Source organism: Melanostigma gelatinosum (assembly GCF_949748355.1).
Source record: "Melanostigma gelatinosum genome assembly, chromosome: 8".
NCBI classification, from domain to species: Eukaryota; Metazoa; Chordata; class Actinopteri; order Perciformes; family Zoarcidae; genus Melanostigma; species Melanostigma gelatinosum.
Window position 1 is genome coordinate 9,450,761 of NC_136641.1, and position 20,659 is coordinate 9,471,419.

The 20,659-nt window shown below is 46.6% G+C and overlaps 1 protein-coding gene across 1 annotated transcript in view; it reads right to left on the reverse strand.

The window, feature by feature from the left end:
* Positions 1 to 4,589: 4,589 nt before the first annotated feature.
* Positions 4,590 to 20,659, reverse strand: part of bsna (bassoon presynaptic cytomatrix protein a) — a gene marked incomplete at both ends in the record, with an annotated part of 112,593 nt that continues 96,523 nt past the window's right edge. The window contains 8 exons of the mRNA XM_079272879.1: positions 4,590 to 4,630; positions 5,318 to 5,449; positions 6,328 to 6,421; positions 9,119 to 9,474; positions 11,022 to 11,522; positions 12,397 to 14,902; positions 18,573 to 19,509; positions 19,980 to 20,236. Of these exons, the coding sequence (XP_079129005.1) occupies positions 4,590 to 4,630; positions 5,318 to 5,449; positions 6,328 to 6,421; positions 9,119 to 9,474; positions 11,022 to 11,522; positions 12,397 to 14,902; positions 18,573 to 19,509; positions 19,980 to 20,236 (4,824 nt within the window). The remainder of the gene's footprint in view (positions 4,631 to 5,317; positions 5,450 to 6,327; positions 6,422 to 9,118; positions 9,475 to 11,021; positions 11,523 to 12,396; positions 14,903 to 18,572; positions 19,510 to 19,979; positions 20,237 to 20,659) is intronic.

The window sequence follows — 20,659 nt, forward strand, 5'->3', positions numbered from 1 at the left end:
AGCTCGCTGTTCTGGAGGAGGCTAAGACACTGGAAGACCTGATTGCTCTCACCATCCGACTGGATACTCTGATGCAGGAACGTCGGAGAGAGTGTAACTACAGGCTCCCGGCTCCGGTTCGTCAGCCAGTAACCACTTCCGGTCACCGGTCCCCAGTTCCACCTTGCCGCCGCAGCCCAGGCCCCCAGCACTCGCCCGCTCCGGCACCTTCTCCCGTGGATCGGGATGAACCCATGCAGTTGGGACAGTTCCATCTGTCTCAGGATGAGAGGGAGCAACGAATCCGTTCAGGAGCCTGCCTCTACTGCGGCGAGCCGGGTCACCGTATCCCTGTCTGCCCGGTGCGCCCAAAAGAGAGGGCTCGCCGGTAAGAGTGGGAATACTGGCAAGCGACTCCACCCGACTTCCCCGTCCCAAGTCCCGTCTCACACTACCAGCTAAGTTATGCCTGCCGTCCGGTGCTCTACCGGTCTTGGCCCTGATTGACTCCGGAGCAGAACAGAGTTTTTTGGACTCCTCCTTGGCCTTCGCTCATGGGATTCCCTTGGAGGAGTTGGAATGCCCTCTTCAGGCGAACGCTCTGGATGGCAGTCGCTTGACCAATATCACGCACCGGACTTGCCCTATTACCCTGCTTGTGTCAGGAAACCACCAACATGAGATCTGTTTTTACGTCTTCTATACGCCCCTGACGACCTGGGCCATCCTTGGCTCCTGGACCACAACCCACAGATAGACTGGGCAGGAAACAGAATCATCGGATGGAGGCCTACATGTCTTTCAAGGTGCCTCAAGTCCGCCATTCCCCGGCAGACCTCTTCTCTCCACACCCCTACTACCGGGACTGATCTCACCTCGGTCCCTTTGGAGTACGCAGATCTCAATGAGGCATTCAACAAGGAACGAGCCCTTTCCCTGCCACCCCACCGACCCTACGATTGCGCCATAGAGCTATTCCCCGGCACCACCCTGCCCTCCAGCCGACTATACAACCTTTCCCGACCTGAACGCGAGTCGATGGAGACCTATATCACAGACTCCCTCACTGCTGGAATTATCCGCCCATCATCGTCCCCGGTGGGAGCAGGGTTTTTCTTCGTGGCCAAGAAGGACAAGAGTCTCCGTCCTTTCATCGACTACCGAGGGTTAAACCAGATCACCACCCGGAACAAGTACCCACTACCCCTAATCAACTCTGCTTTTGAATCCCTACCCGGTGCCACAATTTTCACCAAGCTAGACCTCCGCAATGCTTACCACTTGGTTCGGATACGAGAGGGGGACGAGTGGAAGACTGCTTTCAACACTCCCCTGGGACATTTCGAGTACCTGGTCATGCCATTTGGACTTACAAATGCACCAGCCGTTTTCCAGGCTTTGGTGAACGATGTGCTCAGGGATTTTCTCAACCGGTTTGTGTTTGTCTACATCGACATTCTGATTTACTCCTCAAACCTACAGGAACATTGCCACCATGTCCGTCAGGTCCTTCAGCGCTTACTGGAGAACCAACTCTTCATCAAAGCCGCGAAATGTGAATTCCATGTCACCTCCGTACAGTTTCATCATTGAGGGTCAGATTCGGAAGGACCCAGAAAAGGTTAAAGCGGTCACCGAATGGCCGGTCCCCTCTAACCGGAAGAAGCTCCAGCAGTTCCTAGGATTTGCAAACTTCTACCGCCAGTTCATTCGGAACTACAGTCAGACGGCGTCACCCCTAACCAGACTCACCTCCTCTAAGGTGTTTTTTTCCTGGTCCCCCGAGGCTGACCGGGCGTTTAATGCCCTCAAGGAGCGATTCACATCAGCCCCCATCCTAGTACAGCCGGATGAAAGCCGCCAGTTCGTGGTCGAGGTGGACGCCTCCGACACCGGAGTAGGAGCAGTATTATCACAACGCTCAACCACTGACTCTAAGCTCCGTCCGTGTGCTTTTTTCTCTCGCCGCCTTTCCCCGGCCGAGCGGAACTATGATGTGGGCAACTGGGAGTTACTGGCCATCAAGCTGGCTCTGGAGGAATGGAGACATTGGTTGGAGGGGTCAGTCCACCCGTTCATTGTGTGGACCGACCACCGAAATCTCGAATACATCCATTCTTCCCGGCGACTGAACTCCCGCCAAGCCCGTTGGGCTCTGTTCTTTGCCCGTTTCAACTTCACCACCGCCCACCACCACCGCCCAGGAAGTAAGAACATCAAGCCCGACGCCCTCTCTCTGCAGTTTTCCCCAGACGAGGTTGAACCAGCTCTGGACACGATTGTTCCACCTGCCTGTGTCCCAGGGGTTCTCACCTGGGCGATAGAGTCTGCAGTGCGGGAGGCTCAGCAGACCCAGCCAGACCCAGGAGGTGGTCCTCCTGGGTGCCTGTTCGTTCCCCTTTCCGTCCGTTCCCAGGTTCTACAATGGGCTCATGACTCCAGACTCTCCGGCCACCCTGGGATAAGACGTACAATCAACTGGCTCCGGCGCTCCTTCTGGTGGCTATCCTTGGACAATGACACCCGAGCGTACGTCCTAGCCTGTATCACCTGTGCGCGCAACAAGGCCTCACACAGACCCCCTGTTGGACTATTACGACCTCTGCCTGTTCCCCACAGGAATGGTCGCATATGGCATTGGACTTCGTCACCGGATTTCCTCCCTCCGAGAACAACACGGTCATCCTTACCATCGTGGACCGGTTTTCCAAGGCAGCTCACTTTATTCCCCTTCCCAAGCTCCCATTGGCCCACGAGACCGCAGACTTGTTGGTTCAACATGTCTTTAGACTCCACGGCATCCCTATGGATATTGTTTCTGATCGGGGTCCTCAGTTCTCCTCACAAGTTTGGAAGGCGTTCTGCCACAGCCTCGGTGCCACTGCTAGCCTCTCCTCCGGCTTTTACCCCCAGACCAATGGGCAGACCGAGAGGCTGAACCAGGAGCTAGAAGCCATGCTCCGGTGTGTAGCGGCGGCAAATCCATCTTCCTGGAGACGTCACTTGGCCTGGATAGAGTATGCACACAACAGCCATACCTCCACGGCAACAGGTCTCTCCCCCTTCGAGGCCTCCATTGGCTACCAACCTCCCCTTCTACCCAGCCAAGATGTCGAGATTTCCGTCCCGTCAGTCCAAATCAACCATGGCCGATGCAGAAGAGTCTGGAGAGAGACTCGTGCCGCCCTACTTCGTTCTTCCGAACAAAACAAGCCTCTGGCTGATCGCCGCCGCACACCCGCCCCCACCTATCTTCCCGGCCAACAGGTCTGGCTTTCCACCAAGGACATACCCCTACGCACTGAATCCAAGAAGCTCTCTCCCAGATTCATTGGCCCGTTCCCCATTGTCTCCGTTATCAACCCGGTCAAGCTCAAGCTCCCGCAATCCATCAGGATCCACCCTGTTTTCCATGTGTCTCTTCTCAAACCTGTTCACTCCAGTCCTCTGAACCCTCCGGCCGAACCCCCTCCACCCCCCGACTCATCGAAGGCGGTCCGGTTTACACAGTCGACCGTCTCCTGGATGTCCGCCGACGAGGTAGGGGTTACCAATACCTCGTTGATTGGGTGTGGTATGGTGTGGAGGAACGATGCTGGGTTCCTCGCTCCCGGATTATGGATCCAGAGCTACTCCGCACATACCATCGCCTGCAGCCCGATAAGCCTGGCGGTTCGCCGGGAGGCCCCCGTTAAGGGGGGGGGGGGTGTACTGTGAGGATTTGTGTCTAACTCTGCTGTATTTCCCTCAGTAGGGTCCTCCTACGAGTCCCGCCCACTGCCACGCCTCTCTCCATAGGCACAGCTGTGCCTCATCTCCTGTGATCGCCTCCAGCTGACATAAATACTCCTGTCACTCTCATTCCAGTTGTCAGTCCGTCCGTTTACCTACCTGGTATTCCGACCCGTGAGTAGTCCATTTGTTCACTCTCTGAAGATCCGCTACTAACGATGCATTTCGTTTTTTCAACTTGCCTGCCGTACAGTGTCGAGCCTCGGGTTTACGCCTGTACGAAGAAGCCTTCCAGTTAGTTCCTCGGAGATCAACTGTGTAGTCTTGGCGTTCCTGTGTCGAGCCTCGGGTGTCACACAGACGATCCAGCCTGCCTGCCAGCCGCGGACGCGGACCGGCCACTTCCCGGCTAAGATCCGAGCGGAGCGCGAGGACGCGCCTCCGTACTGACGTTTGAGTTTTCCTGTCGGCTTTGTCTGCCGCTCAGCAGGATTAGCCACTTTCCTGTTTGGAACTGTGCGGAGGCGTGGAGACGCCTCCTATTGACTTTGTCCATTTCCTGTCTTTTCCCTTGACTGAGAGAAATAAATTATTGTGGTTTTGAAATAGAACTCTGCTGTCTGAGTCTGCATTCGGGTCCATGGACACACCACATCATAACAGAAGGAAGCTGCTTTGAATGTAAGAACCTCGGCTAAAACCTTTTCCATAAAATAAAAGCCACAGTAGATAATAAATCACCTTCCAGTTCCCTCGTCTGTTTTCAGTCCTGCTTCTTTTATATATGATCCGTCTTCTGCAAGCCTGACTTCGCACATGACTTATTGATGTACATCGGAGAAGGAGAGGAAGAAAATATGTACCTTAATCTCAGCACCTCAGAATAAGGAGGAGAACTTCTTGCCAAAACCGGTGAGAGCTGGAGGAAAGTGAAAAAGAAATTTAATAGATTAAATAGATGTTAACTGAGGGACTTACGAGTAAAACCTGAACGTGTCATGAGATCGATAAAATTATTTTTTTGCATTCTTAATGACGAGGCTTTTACTTTTTACTGGACAGCCCATTGTAGGGTAAAAGCATCTCATATTTTTCTGTTTGGTTGATATGCAACTTCAAAGCACTGAGTTACTGCACTGACTTTGGTATAGATTATTATTCTAATTATTACAATGATGTTTCAGTCACTTTGTGTCTCTTGTTAGTCATTTTGGCGTCTTTGTAGTAGTTTTGTGTCTCTTTGCAGTCATGTTTTGTCTCTGTCTCTTTGCAGTCATGTTTTGTCTCTATTGTCTCTTTGCAGTCATGTTTTGTCTCTATTGTCGTTTTGTTTCTCCTTCTAATCATGTTTTGTCTCTTTATAATTGTTTTGGCCCTCTTGGTAGCCATTTCGTGTGTCTTGTTGCTCGCTTTTTGTCTCTGTGGTCATTTTGTGTCTCTTTTTACTTACTTTTTTGTGAAGTAAAGTAGCTGTCGAGTTTGAAAAATGCCTTTCTCCAACAATTATTAGAACGTTTACAAGGTGATGATCAATAATAATACGTGATGCCATTCCAACATGACGGTCAAATGAAGTGTGCTTTTAATAAATGATCTTTTGTTGTACCGTCTCCCAGTTTGCCGGCCTGCTCAGCGGCGGATCCAGGGAGGATCTTGGACAACATGCTGTCTCCCTCCATGCCAGGCTGACCTGCTGCTGCACTGCCAATACCTCCTGGCCTAGTAGTTGCCTTGGAGCCTGGACACAAAGAACAGAGAGATGAAGAGAGGATGACAGACAGACAAGAGAGAAAGAGGAAAGGAAAAGACAGAGACATATCCAGAGGACATGTCAGGATCTATGCAGGTCTAATATTAGGTGGCATCTGACGGCTTTTTTCTTTGATGGCATCTGTGGTGTCAAGTGCTCTGTGTCTTTTCATTGCACTCTCCAAAAATGTGCTTGGAAATCAAAGTGTGTGCAGTAGAAAATAATCATCTTTGAGTTGCACTAGCTGTCCCTGATGTATTTTTCCTCTCCTGCCAGTCTACTGAATCAGCCACCTGCCCTGCTTTCACATGAGGTCTCTTTATAGACTTAGATGGGTTCCTGTGTTTAGTGGACAGATTTTTCTGAATAGATGTGTCTGTTGTAGCCTTCGGTCATTACTTGAGACCAACTCCTAGTCATTTTTTTGTCTTTATTTGCATTTTTTTTGTCTTTCAGAATTGTTGCCAATTATCTGTTGATCAAATCTGTTCATGGTCAAATGTGGGATTCAGATCCGTCCATTTACCTCCCACACCGCATAAAAGACAAACTACTTCCTGTATCAGCATTTCATTTTCTCATTGTTCTTCTTTTACATTTCCAAGAGACGCACTACCTACTGGTCAAATTAACTGAATTACTTTATACCAAATTAACTAACTGACCCAAGTCATTACGTAGTGACTTAACACACTCGGGATGATCTGCTGCCTTGAAGTGAAACCCCTCCACTGTGGGATTATCTGCAGATTAAGCTCAGATTAGATGAGACGGCACACACCGGTTACATAATAAAGACACAGTGGGCAGCTGCTGGCGAGACGTGAGAGTGCTGGGAGTCTCTGTGTGCGATGATTATACTGTACCTATGCCTGTGAGTGGGGGCTGGGCGGCTTTTGTGGCAATGACCGGCGCTGCCTTTGCTCCAATAGCTGTTACTGGAGGCGTGTCCATCTTGGCCTGCAGAGACAGAGACAGAGAGAGAGAGTATGAGAAGATAAAACAGCATGAGTAACCAATGCTCATCATTTACTAACACAAACATCTCAGTACTGTCTATACCTCTTCACAGCAAAACAGCTGGTAATTGAAGACAGTGGGGGAGAAATAGCTCTTAGATATTCACAACACAGCAGACACAAAGAGAAGAGAGGAACAAGTAAGAGGTTGAGAGACTGACAGAAGGTGACAGAGAAAGCTGCTCCCCTATTGTGTTGTGACATCTTACTGAATGACATGAATGATGAGTGTCACCATCTTCAACACAGTCAACTGTCAGTTATCTTCCTTTTCTTTTTTTACGAGCTGATCACATTTGCTTTGTTTCTTGTCCAGGCATAAAGCATATTTTAAAATGAGAACACAGAAACTTTTGGGGAACACAAAAAAAAAGATTTCATCATTGTAATTATATTATTGTTATTGTTAAAATAAGCCATTAAACAATTGTACTACACACTTGAAATGAGACTATCACTCAGCAATCACTGATCATACAAAATAATTATCCACAGATGCCTCCAAGGAAATCTCAGGAAAGCTGAAAAATTCCGCCAACTTCTTTACATTCTGGCCTTTGATGATAGATTGTCTGTTGTTATTAATCAATTAAATGAATACATTTATAATTTATCATTTTGGTTGAACTCCTGTCCCTGATTTAAGATAATATTGACATTGTCGTATTACTCAAATGCTTTTTTAACTGTTTTTGCTTTTCTGCATTTATTTTCATACAGGGAATTATAAATACATTTTATGTGACTTTGGTGAATCCAAACTTTCCACGTTGGAAACCGCCGTCTGACGGCAAGGTAAGTCAACTAAAATATTCTAAACATGGCTGTAGATGTTCCACATTTTCCTGCATCATTGTCCCACCTCATCCCTTTATCAGAGTGGACTGGTTTGGACATTTTGATATCTGCTGAGTCACTGTGAGCAGTGTGAAAGCTTTTACATTGCTGTGTTTCTTTGCAGCTCTGCCCTCACCATTTACGCACTAAACTATACAGTGGCTGCTGCTGCACTAACACAGAATAGCTTCAGGAAAGAGCAGACCAGACCTCTGCTGATATCCATCACTATAACAGTTAGTACTATCTGAACACAGGAAACAAGGCCCGCTTTCTATGTTCTTACTTTGTGTCATCTGTTTTATGTAAAGCGGTAATGTAATGCCACTCCTGTTTATAAACACTCCATAAATATACTTGACTTGACACTGAATCCAGTTTAGCTGCAGCAAAGAAGAGGTGGCGCATCGTTAAGCACCGTGCAGCTTACAGCATCTCATTATTTACAGCCACTTCGTAAATGCTTTTAATTACACAATGGACCGAACAACAGTGTTAGCGTATGAGTTTGCAGACTTGGATGATACTCAAATGACAGTTCATGGCTTCCTGTCAGACCTTTCTGAATAATTTCCAAGACAAATTCCGGCATAACTTGATATCAGAACCTTATGACCTCATGAATTATTGTACTTTGCTTTCCCGCTGACAGCACAACGATGCAGCAACATGAAAATCAGGAACGCTTTTCAGCCGTGAAAACTGTCGGCAATAATTATGGGTCCTGGTGACTTTATGAACTTCATTGGCAACTCATTCATGGATTCTTGAAGTTGAGATTTTTCAACTCCAACAGCAAATACGTTTGCATGGATTTATGAATATGTAGTAAACACAGGGTGCAATCGTACATTTTGAGTGCCAATTTCTTGAGCGCCTAGCAGACAGTGAATCAGCTACGTTTAGTTATCTGTTGCCTCAGTGTTAATCACAGCGTTAGATAAAGTCTGCCAACAGAGGCAGAGCAGAATTTAAATAAACCATCTGAACTGGGAGGAGATGGACTACCGGTAGCTCTTATCTCTGGGAGCATGGAGGGACACAGGGGAATAAGGGGAAACAAGGGCTGAGGGTGAAGACTGTCTGGAACCTAGGAAGAGGTGAAGGGATGGAGCAAAAAAAGATGAGGGGGAGGAAGATTAGTATGGCGCCTGGAGGGATGAATGAATACAAAAAGGATGAACTAGCTAGCAGTTGGTTGTTCGAAAATGTTGAATTATAAATAGCAGGATGGATAGAGAGAGCGAGAGAGAGACAACAACATCCTTATCAAAATGGTTTGTTACATGAAGATGACAACATATTAAACGCCAGGTTTGTCATAATCGTGAAACATTTCTTTTGGGACAAATATAACAAGCTTGTTTTGTCAAGATCACAGTAATATCACGAGTAATATGTTGTGTACAAAAACTGAATTTGAAATGAATGTGTGTGTGTGTGTTGTGAGAAAGAGAAATATAAACATAACCTGTGGTACATTTAGTTCTGCAAGAGAACAACAACTCAACACTAACAGAGGAGGTATACAGTACATACCATACTTCACATCAATCACATGCAGTGATGGAAAAGTAGAACTGACAGTAAATTTGATTTGAATGTATTTTCAGCCATTGAACAGCATTTTAACAGTAATAAAAGTGTAGTTATTTTTTCTCAAACAGAAAAATACTACATCCTTTCTATTATCATCATACCATCTGTTGATCATAAAAAAATGGAAACAAACGCTGCAAGTCTTTTTAACATTGTCATTTTCTATTTCTCTCTATTACTAGTCTTCCCTCTTTGTACTCACCATGGTGGCTGGCATGGTTCCTGCGGGACCTGTCTGCCTGGCCTGACCCATGGGTCCACCCGATGGACCCATCTGGCCTGGCTTGGCTTGGCCTTGCCCCATGCCCATTCCCATTCCCATGCCCATGCCCATGCCCATGCCTTGTCCCTGGACTGGGGGCTGCTGCTGAGGGCCGGTGGCCACTGCGGCACCAGGCTGCCCTGACCTGGCCGCTGATGTCTGGGCTTGTTGCTGGAGCTGGGTCCTCTGTCCTGGAGCTCCGTCTGTCTGGGAACCTGGACCACCCTGTCGCCCTGATCCCGTAGGCCCTCCAGCGGGGCCCTGACCCCGGGAAGAGCTGCCAGACCTGGAGGAGCCTGGATGGAGAAGGTGGGTGACATATTTGTTTTAATGGAAGTGTTGTGCTCATTGTTCCAAAATCGTCTCACCTTAGGACAATGAGAAACAGCTAAAAGAAACGACAAAAATTCAACAGTCACCAGATACTTTAAAACAAGTATCAGCAGTACTCTGAATGCTGCAGGCCTTTAAATGCAGGGAATGATTGACAACTTAAAGTTATCATGTGTTATCATCTGTTCCTCTTCGAATGTGAGCAGTTCCTAGAGGGAGAACCTCGACTGATAAGCTCCAGTCAGTGAGGTCGAACTTATCCAATCAGATTATTTATGCCTTTGAGAAACTTTTGTGAAACTGGAACTGCAGTATTTATTTTACAGTAAGGCTTTCTTATTATCATAATGGATGACCTTTTTATTACATTGTATAGAGTAGCAATTGACAGGTGACGCAGCAATGAAATGCAACAAATGTTGTGAGCAAAGATCAGACCAGCGGTTTAATGAGTACACTGCTAAGAACACAGCCACAATGCTGCCTCAGGAGACAGCATTTTCTTTCAAAAAGTTACGCTTGACATAGTTAATTAAAAATTGTTGATCCCTCAGGGGACTGTTGCTTGTAAAAGTCAAACTCAGTCTGAACAACCAGGGGTAATTAAATATGTCTCCCTCAGATCTAAACAAGACATTTACAGTGATTTTATCCAAGAATCACAGCTTATTATTGCTCCACTAATAATTTGAGAGTGTACAATGTGTTTAGGAAACTTAACTTATGTCTGTGAAATACACGTTTTCATCTCATTTAGTTAATATGGTTCATGGTATTATTCAACCTTGAATGGTTAAGGTTAGGAAAGGTCATTGGAAAACAGTATCGCGAGTGCTTTTAGTTTTTGCAACTTGAGGGTAACTGTTCAGACACAAACCTGGGACAGGGATTTTTTTGGGGTGTGTTTTTCTTTATCCGAATCAAGGGTCTAAGGACAGAGGGTGTCGCATGCTGTACAGATATTGGGCTGTATACGTAATATTGACTTGACTTGACGTGAACTGGAAATATCTGTTACTTCAAGTCACCGACATATAATTTGTTTTTAATGAAGACGTTTTGGCACCACTGCTCATTCTGGAGAGGCGCCAGACCGCCTACACTGGCCAGACTCTGAATGAGGTCTAATATTGTTCTATCATAAAATTAAATGAGCAAATTACTTTGGAATGGTCTCTTTTTTTACTACTTCTTAAACATATTCCACATATGGATGTTAAAATGACATTATAATGTATAACACGTGATATACCAGTATTTAAATAGTTACAGAGATGATGTAAAATCAGGTGAAGAATGCATCAATCAGTCATCGTTCAGTTTGTTGAATTATCAACAAACAATTAGTTCGATGGTCTTTTTTTTCTGTCAAATATTTTGAGATATAATGGAGATGAAGGGCTAGTAATATTGGTTAACTTCTACTCTGAAAGTGCAAATGTAATGCTATTCCTCCTGACATACAGTAGAAAAGCATGTTATATGAGGTGTAAAGGTGCCCTGTATTTACCAGGTGGCTGGCCCTGCATGTCCATTGGCTGCTGGGACTTGCTCCGTGAGGAACGGTGCGGGTCCCCCTGTCTGGAGGAGCGCTGTCCGTGGTGGTGACCAGACGGATCTCTGGAGTAGTCCGAAGAGTGGTACCCTCCGGACCTGGACTCACCACGCCTTCCTGCAGATGAGGATCGTGCTGAAGGGTCTTGGCGCATTGCCGGGTCTTTGGGGTGCACCTTGGTTGACCTCGAGGCCCTCTGCTCATCTGAATGACGTGATGCGGATGACTGACGGCCAGAGCTGCCTTGGGGCCTGTGGTCACGGGATGCAGAGTGTCGCCCTCCGTGGCCGTACTCATCCTGGGGCCACAGGTCCTCCTCAGGAGGCTCATCATAATCGTGGTAGGTATGTTTGACACCGTGCCGGCTCCTCCCAGATGAGTGGCTGCTGCCGTAGTGTCGAGAACTGGAGCGTGGCTTCTCAAACCAGTCAGTTTCTTCTTGGCCCAGATGGTAGGCTTTGGAAACCGAGAGCAGATCACAGTCAATCTCCATGTCGTTTGGTGACAGCGGCATGCAGGCTGAGAGAAGGAAGGAGACAGGAAGAAGACCATCCACATGCAAAAGAAAAGAATAGGAGGGAGAAGACAGAAAGAAAGGCAGAAAATAAAAATAAAAGTTTAACATCCATGCAGTTTACACTTCACGTCGCCTTCACACATTACAAGACAATATAAACAGGATAAAACACTGCAAAACTGTCCGTCATGGCAGCTGTTTTTGTGCAAAAATGTTTTCGCTTTAATTTCAAAATAACTTTATGCTGCACAGACATAACTGCCATGCAAATTCTTGATGGTATGAGAGGGCCTATGGGTAAACTGTTTCAGTGAGACAATAATACTCGCCCTCTGAAAGATAAGGTTTAAATATAGAATTTATCGTGATGGACTTTTTTGCAGTGTATCAAAGGATTCATGAATCAAAACACAGACAAAACAACAATGCCAATAAAAGAACTAAAAATAAAACCCTGTAAAGAAAAACAATGCATCTGTGTCGTGCAAAGAAGACCTTTCAAGTGAATCAGAGTGTAGCGAACGGAGAAAACGACCACGCCGGAGAACCATGCGAGTATTGGACAGACAGACGACTGGACGAACAGGCGGAAGGACGGACAGGCAGGCAGACAGACAGACAGCAGTCCACTGATAAGAGAGCTCCAAGTGACTCTCAGGAAGAAGAAAACATCAGCATGCAACGGCTATCTCTGTCTCTCTTTTTCCTTCTCTTTGCTAAGCCTAGCCTCTGGGTGGGTGGGGGACGTTTAGATAAACGGTGGGGGCAGTAGTAGGTAGTGAGACTGAGTGGGCGTTCAGCTCCCACAATTACCTTCACTGTCTGACACCGCGCAATGATAATCGTCTATAATGTATGTATCATCCGATTTGTAGACATGTGTCCTGGGAAGGTCTTGTATGTGGTCTTGTACATCTGGCAGCGAGTGGCTGGAACCATACTGGCCATAATAGTAATGATATCTACTGCTGCGACTGTCGTACGGGTCGGGACCTAAGCTTGATGATCGCCCCGAACCCATGAACCTCCTCAGGGGACTAAGTGGGCTCTCCTCTTCAGAGTACTGCCGGGTTGGTTGGCGCCCCCGGGTGTGCCCAGATCGGTAGGCGCGGTCGTCCCTCTCATAAGATCGGCTGCGGTACCCAGAGTAGTCTCTGGCTGAGATCTTGTCCATGCCGTAGCCGGTGGAACGGGAGCGGCCGGTGGAGTTGTAGTAAATCCTATCGTCGTCCTCCCCCGTTGAACCATAGTATCGACTACCATGAGTGGTGCCACTGCCGCCCTCGTAGTTCTTCGTCTTGAAGCCGTAATCCTCGATCAGCTGGCGCCCTCGAATGTGAGAGGAGGGATAAGCCCCACCTGTTGATGAGGAATAGGAGGCCAGGTCTGCCTCTACATCCCGAGCCTCCTCAATGGGGGAAAACTTGGAGATTTTTTGCTCCATACTCCCCAGTTTCCTGTGCTTGCTGCGCTTGGTGGACATGACAGCAGGAGCCAGAAGGCTTCTGGAGGACGACGAAGGTTTCTGTACCCCGGAGCGGATGCTGCCATGTTTGTAGTCGTAGTCATAGTGATAGGAGGATCCCCCACCCATGCTAGAGCTCACGCTGCTGCTGCTGCCCCCTAGAGGTCCGTGCCTGTAGCTGCTCTTACCCCTGCCGTGGTGGTCGTACAGCTCTTCCTGCATCGCCGCTTCCTCTTCAGGTGCCCTGCCGTACGAGGAGCTGCCAGTTCCCCCACGCGTAGTGCTGCCAATGGTGTTGATGTGACCGTGGATGTCGCCCGGGTAACGCCCACTGCCGCCATGATGCATCATGTCCCCTGTCGACGTGCCCAGCCCGTCTTTTGCCGTAAGCTCGCTTACGTCGTCAATCATCATGTAGTTTCTTGGAATGTTCTGCTCTAAGCCAGGAGCCCCATACATCCCATCTGCGGTGCTGTATGTTGAGGGACTGTCTACAGAGTGCCCATAGGCATTGGAGACTGTAGACGTGTACTGTCCATATGAACTGGCTGTGGTGGTGGTGTAGCCATAAGTATTAGCAGTGGTTGTGGTGTACTGGCCATATGAATTCGCTGAAGATGAAGTATACTGGCCATAAGTGCTGGGTGGCATGGTAGAGTACCCACCGTAGCTGCTGGATACTGGTGCTGACCCATATGGCCCATAGGAGCTGGCCATGGTTGTCGATGCAGTGTACTGACCATAAGAGGGGGCTGCACTGGAATAGGTAGAGTCTTGGGCGGTGGTGGTGACCACAACTGTGGGGTTGCTGATCGTCTCGTAGTTGGTGGGCATCTTGTGCTCCAGATCGGCCAGCGAAGTCTGCCTTGGTCTTCCCGGGTGGACTGTCAAGATATCAACCTGGGGCTGCCCAGGGTATGGGGTGGTCTGGCTGGGGTAGGAGGACACAGCGCTGGGATAGGGTGAGCTGTGGGTGGGGTATGGGGGCTGACCAGGCGGTGCAGGTCCAAAACCTGTATGCCCCGGTTGGGGCTGAGGCTGAGGTGCAGCTGGTAACCCCATGTCTGTCTGGGGGTATGGGGGCTGAGTTTGGGGATAGGTATGGGAGGGGTAGGAGGTTTGAGACTGGTAAGAAGGTCCAGGTGGTGGGACATGGCTCTGGAGGGGCGTGGGCTGTGGCAGTGCCTGGGACTGAGACACTGTGGGATAGGGAGGCTGGTTGAATGTCGAAGACTGGTACGGCACACTTGATTGCTGCATTGGTGCTGCCGGTTGGCTCTGGGGGTACTGACAGGAGAGGAAGGACGAGGTGGGTGGGTACTGGGCTGCTGTGTTTAGGTCGCTGGTGAAATGACTCAGAGGGGCGGTGCTTGGCCTTGACAGAAGCCCATTGGACTCATGTGATGCAGCTGCAGCTACCAAACGTAGGTTATTCAACTCACTGTCAGACATGTAGTCTCTCGTGTCCCCCATACACCTCAGGTAGGCAATATCTCTCCTCTCCCTCTCCTTGACCAGTGTCTCTTTCCTTTGGTGGATGCCCAACTCTAGGTATCTCAGTTTAGCATCAATTTCTTTTTCTTCCTCCTCCAGTTCAGCTTGCTGCTTTCTCAGCTTGGTCGACTCTTGCTCCACGGCCTTCAGCTCGTGGGTGAGGTCTTTGAGGAGGCTGGCTTTGGCAGCCAGACCAGACCTGGTGGCTGGCTTGTGGCTGGGCACGGAGGGCAGGTAGACCTGTTGGAGGGCGGGTGACATCATGGGCAGGTGACCTGATGTGGTAGTCTCGTCTGGAGGAGGGCTGGGCAGGGTTCGTTTAACCTTTCGGAGCAGTGAGCTTTGCTGTAGAGCTGCCAGCTGGATAGAGAGAGAGAGAGGGAGGGTGGGAGATAGGGGAGGTGGGAGGATGACAGAACAGGAGAACATGGAGAAACAAAGAATCATGCAAAGAAAGGGATAGGGGAGGTAAAATAAAAGAACAGGGGAGTGTGGACAACAATTAATGTGATGGGCATGGTGAGCCAGTTAAATGGAGAGGGATGGGACATTTAGAAACCAGATGTGAATGTGAGATGGACAGGGGCATGGGAGGGTAAGAGACAAAGGTGGCAGATGAAGAAAGAGACCAGAGAGTGAAGGAGAGAAAAAGTGAAGAAGAATGAGGAATCCATAGAGGGAAGAGAGGAAAAGGGGTGTAGAGTGATGTAGGGAAAGAGAAAAATAAATGAGAAAAGAAAGAGGTAGATGGTAGAGGAGAGATGGTAGAAGTAGATCCATGGAGAGGGATGACAGTGGGATGAGAAAGTTGTTTGAAAGTTGTTGTGCACAACAGACGAATAGACCAGGAGGAAGGAGGAAAAACTCAAAAAGGAACATAAAAAACAAGGAGAGGATGCAACGACAGGGATACACAGGGAAGACAAAGGAGACGCAGAGACAAAGACAACAGGGAACAAGAGTGTAGTTTGTATTAGAGGACATACAAAACCATTAAAATTAGTATCAATGGTGCTGCAGCTAATCAATCAAACAACTTCAATAATTTGGGAACATTTTACTGAGTATAAGGATTGTGTGATTTAACAAGTAAAAGGCAAAAGACAGCTGTCTGCCCCATATTATGTAATATAAGGAAGGTAGTACAATTTTTTCTGTCATTCAAAACTTTGAGTAAAATATTTTTCTTTAATTAGAGGGATGTGAGGGAATGACCAAACTAATCATCTTTTAAAGAAAGTGTTCTTGCACACCATCACTGATATGGTCTGGAAAGATGCATGTTTGGCCTCTTCAAACTGAGTGTGACTATGTGGCATGTGTTTGTATATAAAAGCTTAGCTAAACACATTTTGGAAAGTAATCGTCCTGCAACTGTCAATGAATAAATCATTTCGGTTATGGATTGGGAGGTTGGCAGCATGAATTCATGGCCAGTATGTAGTATCTGCTTTTGAATCGGTATGGACCTAAAGCCAGGAGGGATGTTACCATGCGATGAATTTATGCTGCTCTGAAAACAAAATAGGGTTCTTCTACCACTGAGCCAGGCATAGATAATAAAGCAGCCACAGTTTGTTTTTGACATTTTCCATATGTTGAAATGGTTTTCTTGTCTTTGCAAATTACATATGTATTGCTTCTAATAGTCTCATGCTTTAAACTTAAACTTCAAAACTGTAGACCAAGCCTATGGCACCATGTGTTCCACAGCAAACCCCAAGAAAAACACAAAGAACAGACAAGAATTTTAGTGCATTTGATGATTTTAGCGGTATAGATTGCTGTATACTTGAATGAAATGGAACTACGAAAATAGTAAATATAGTTCAAAATCATCCAAGTATTTGGATCTTGTTCAGATGAGTCAATGTTTTCCTGTAGCTGAACAAAATCATGAATGACATGAACGCAAGAATGAATCTTGGTTCATCTTTGTTTTTTATAGTATGTGTTAGTTCTGTACCTTCCCTTTGTCATCGAACATGTTACCTGCATTTTGAATTGTTAAATAAATCTGTTTATCATGTCAGTCTGTGGCAAAAGAAACAACCTTGTGGGGACTTATCAACCATATAATCTTGTGAAAACATACTCTCAACACCTCAGAAGATTAGGAGATAAAATACTTTGCAGTGTGAAACATCTATACCTAACAAAGGGGTTATTCATCACAACCGTCACATAATAACTGATATGGCTCAACATTGACGAGGGGACCATTCTTAAAAAAACACATAAAAAAAAAGATTTTAGTCATTTCACACGCACATCCCAAAGCAGTGTTCTTTGTTTAGTTTATCTTGCTGCATGCTGCAGACACTTGGGATTTAACAACACAACAACCAATGATGTTGTAAGTGGATTACTCCTGAATAATTGGAGGATGCTTTTTTAATCCAATCCATGTTACATCTTACATCAGCACTGGAGGCTCTGGAGGTATCTTTGGAAATAAACACCTACATTTTGATTCAGCTTTCAATAAACTTGATTATTTTATAGTACCGTATAATACAGAGATGGTGTTTAGCCTCGCCCTCACTCAACAGTAAGACTTTTCTCCAGTCAGAGCTGCAACAAACTCCCGGAGGAATATTCCTAGAACATACATTTATCATAAAGCAGCTCTGTAAATCATAGGATGACATTTAACTAGTTATTAATGCACAGAATCATGATGGTTTTGTCCCTTGTGCCATAATCCAAGGTACGTTTTTGTAGAGTCCCAAATTACAGAGATATTAAATATGCAAATGAATACCATAGAGATCGCCAAATTGTACTACCGTCATAGATCTCTACAGGAAGTGAAATCATAGGCAGAAACATTCACAAGCTACTTAGTTTAGTATCAAATTGGGTAAGTTTGGGGGTGAGACTTTCTTCACCCAAGGTGTCTATAATAAAGGCCCACAATATCTCAAGAAAGCTTAACAGCGGATTCCACTTTGAATCTCACTTTCATGGCAGCTGCTGTTTCGTCAGAGTCGGTGTCACTCGCCATAAATTGGGGATGGAGTAGACTCAATAAAGTCTGTATGCCCTAAAGAAACGTGGAAAACAAAACCAACACAAACAATACAAATCCACAGCAAATGGAATTAGTCATCATAGCATTCCCATAAAACATTTATCGTACCGGTACTCACAAAATAAAAACAGGGCCAAAGTAGAATAAAATGAATGATTTCAATCAAGGTGACATAGAGGCCATTCAGTATAGATGCCTTTGGGAAGTTTTGACTCCACTGAACCACATTAAAGTGAGTGAAACTATTGACGAGAGCAAAGTTAACGACTGCTGGGGCCCTGTCCACGGTTATAAAATATGATTAAAAAAACTGGTTTTATTTCTGTTGAGGATGGTTCTATATTGGTTTATCAAATGTATGTGGTTGATTTTTATCAATATTTTATCACAAGATTTATTGCAGGAAGCCCTGAACATCTGACGTCTCTTGGATTGTTGCAGTCGGCAGCATTACTAGCAGTAGCATGAAGAAATGGAAAGAAAGCAAAACATCCAATCGGTTTGGTATTTGGGGAGATGCATCAATTCCATCCAAACTGCACGCGCCACACTGCCAACATGTGTTCATTATCAGTGGTAGCTGTATAGCTGTGATGATGACAGTTGTAAGTGCTTTTTTACTGTAAACTTGACGACTTACTTTTTGCCATTATGTTTGTATTGTGAAGCTCTACAACCATTGAAGTACTATGAAAGCTGTAATACAAATGTTTTTGTACTACACATCAATTAACTGCAGGTCTCAAAAGGTGCTTTTTAACAGAAACATTTTTTAACATCAAGTTTGACCACTGACTTGCGATCTGAAGGAACAAATGGCCAATACAAAAAAAGGAAGACTAACATAACATAACAAGATAACATCTCCACTGTTTAGCTATATTCTGAGTCTAGACTGTGCCCTCAATTGATTTTAATTGGTTCGTTCTCTTTCATTTTAAATCTCTCTTTCATTGTGTGCTAATGCGTGTGTCAGCATGGTTTGATTGACTTTACCTGGCTCTGGAGCACTTGTTGTTGGTAGAGGGACAGCCGGGCCTTGGTGTGCTCGTCCGTGGTGGGGCTGAGGGACTTGGGGTCTGACATGGACCTCTGGGTGCTCTTAATTGGTCGGGGCACAGAAGGGTGTCTCTGGGGTGACTCTGCTGTGTAGGACTTCTGCTGAGGTGTGACATGGGCTTTGTTCAGCCTCTCACTGGACAGAGAATTCTCCAGCAGGCGGTGAGGGGACACCGGGGAGACAGGAGAGTAGAGGACTTGTGGGGATTTGGGAGTTGTCTGCTGCTGCCGGATGATGCTGGAGATGGACTCGTTGTGGATGTGGTTGTGAGGCTGGTAGTTGATGTCGAGCGGGTCGGGGCGGCGATGCTCAAATTTGGCTGCGTTTGCTGCAATGTGCTGCTGCTGGCGCTGCTGGGTCAGGAGGTCGACAGAACCGGATTGTTGCGTTCCAGTGCTGGTAGAGGAAGAATATGGACTGACCGTGGTTGGTACACTGAGCTGGGGGGCTACAACACCCTGTGACTGGGCTTCTGGGTCAGTCTGGCATGCTAGAGACTGTCCTTTTTGGGTCCGCTCAGGTCCGGAGATGTAGTGCACAATCTCTACTTTATTCGGGTCTGGTACAGTCACATGGATTGCTGGGGAGACTCTTCCTAAGTGCTCCACTTCCGTCTGGCAAGACATTTCCCTGATGGTCTGGATGGCAATACTGGAGGATACCATCTTGGGAGTTTCGGTCTTGGTGTCAGAGGCCGTGGTGGATGTGGCGGCAGTGCTGCTGCCAGCGGCACTGGACTCAGCGTGCCGGGAGAAACGGGAACGTCTTCGTCGGACCGGCTGCTCAGCCTCAGCCTTGTCCTCGTCGTCATCTGTCTGGACTGAGCAGTCAACACTACGACCACGCCTTCTGGTGCGATGACGCATCATGTACCTGTTGATGGGAACAATGAGGAAAGCCATAATGATGCAATATACTACCCCATATGTAAAAAAGACAAAATGTAATCTACGTGTTGTATTATAAAGTGCTTCCATGGAAAAACATTGACAGAAGTCTGACTTTGAACATTTAACAAGTATTGATGTCATATCACCTTTTTGTGTTGCACCAAGCTTTATGCCTTTGAAACTCTTACAGAAGCGACATCTTTATTTTATGAAAATATGTATAAATTATTCATAAAGCCTTCATCGACATCTCAGTTTGTGTATTCTTTTTTTAATTAAATAAAGATGTGAAGTGAACAGGAAGACTATCAAGATAATCCTCGCCTAATACACACACACACACACACTCTCTCTTTCTCATCTACACCCGCATCAACCTACACGCACTAAACAAACATATCTTTGTATCTATGTATCTGTCCACTCCACACACACACCCACACTCATCTCTACCTCTCCTCTCCATCTTCATCATCTGTCTGCACAGAGCTGTCCACGATCCTGCGTGGGGAGCCGTAGAACACCACGCCGTCTCCGTCCAAGCTGTCCCGGCTCAGTCTGGTCATGGAGCTGTGTTTCCTCATGTTGCTCCTGGTCTCCATGTGCTCCTGCTGGCTCCTCAGACACATCTCTGATGAGGAGTTGGGGAGAGAGCGGGAGCCAATCTGAGAGTCGATGTAAGGGGGCAGGGGCTGTCCATTCGCATCAAGCTGAAGAGAAATGGAATAGTTTACGGTTGTTAGTTGTCTCCCATCATTGATTCAATTGAGACTGAAAAGGCTTTGCATATTGCAGTTCATATTACAATCATAGAGGTCCAACAAAGACACACATGCAAACATTATGAGTTGCAGCTTGAAGAGTCAATTTAGTTACAACAGTTACAGTGATGCACAATTTACTTTACAGACGTGAATTTTTCTTTGCAACCCAGTTGATTCACGAGTTAGAATGTGTCCGTGGCTTAATGAACCTTTTGATTGATTAGAATTTAGGAAATATACTGTCGAAAAAAGCACAGAGTCAAGTAGGAAAGTCCAAGCCAGGTGTCAGGCAGGCCAAAAATGTATTAGTGAGACGTTCTTGAAGCATGCTTCTTCTGGACTTTCGCACTCTCCATGCCCTAAAACTGC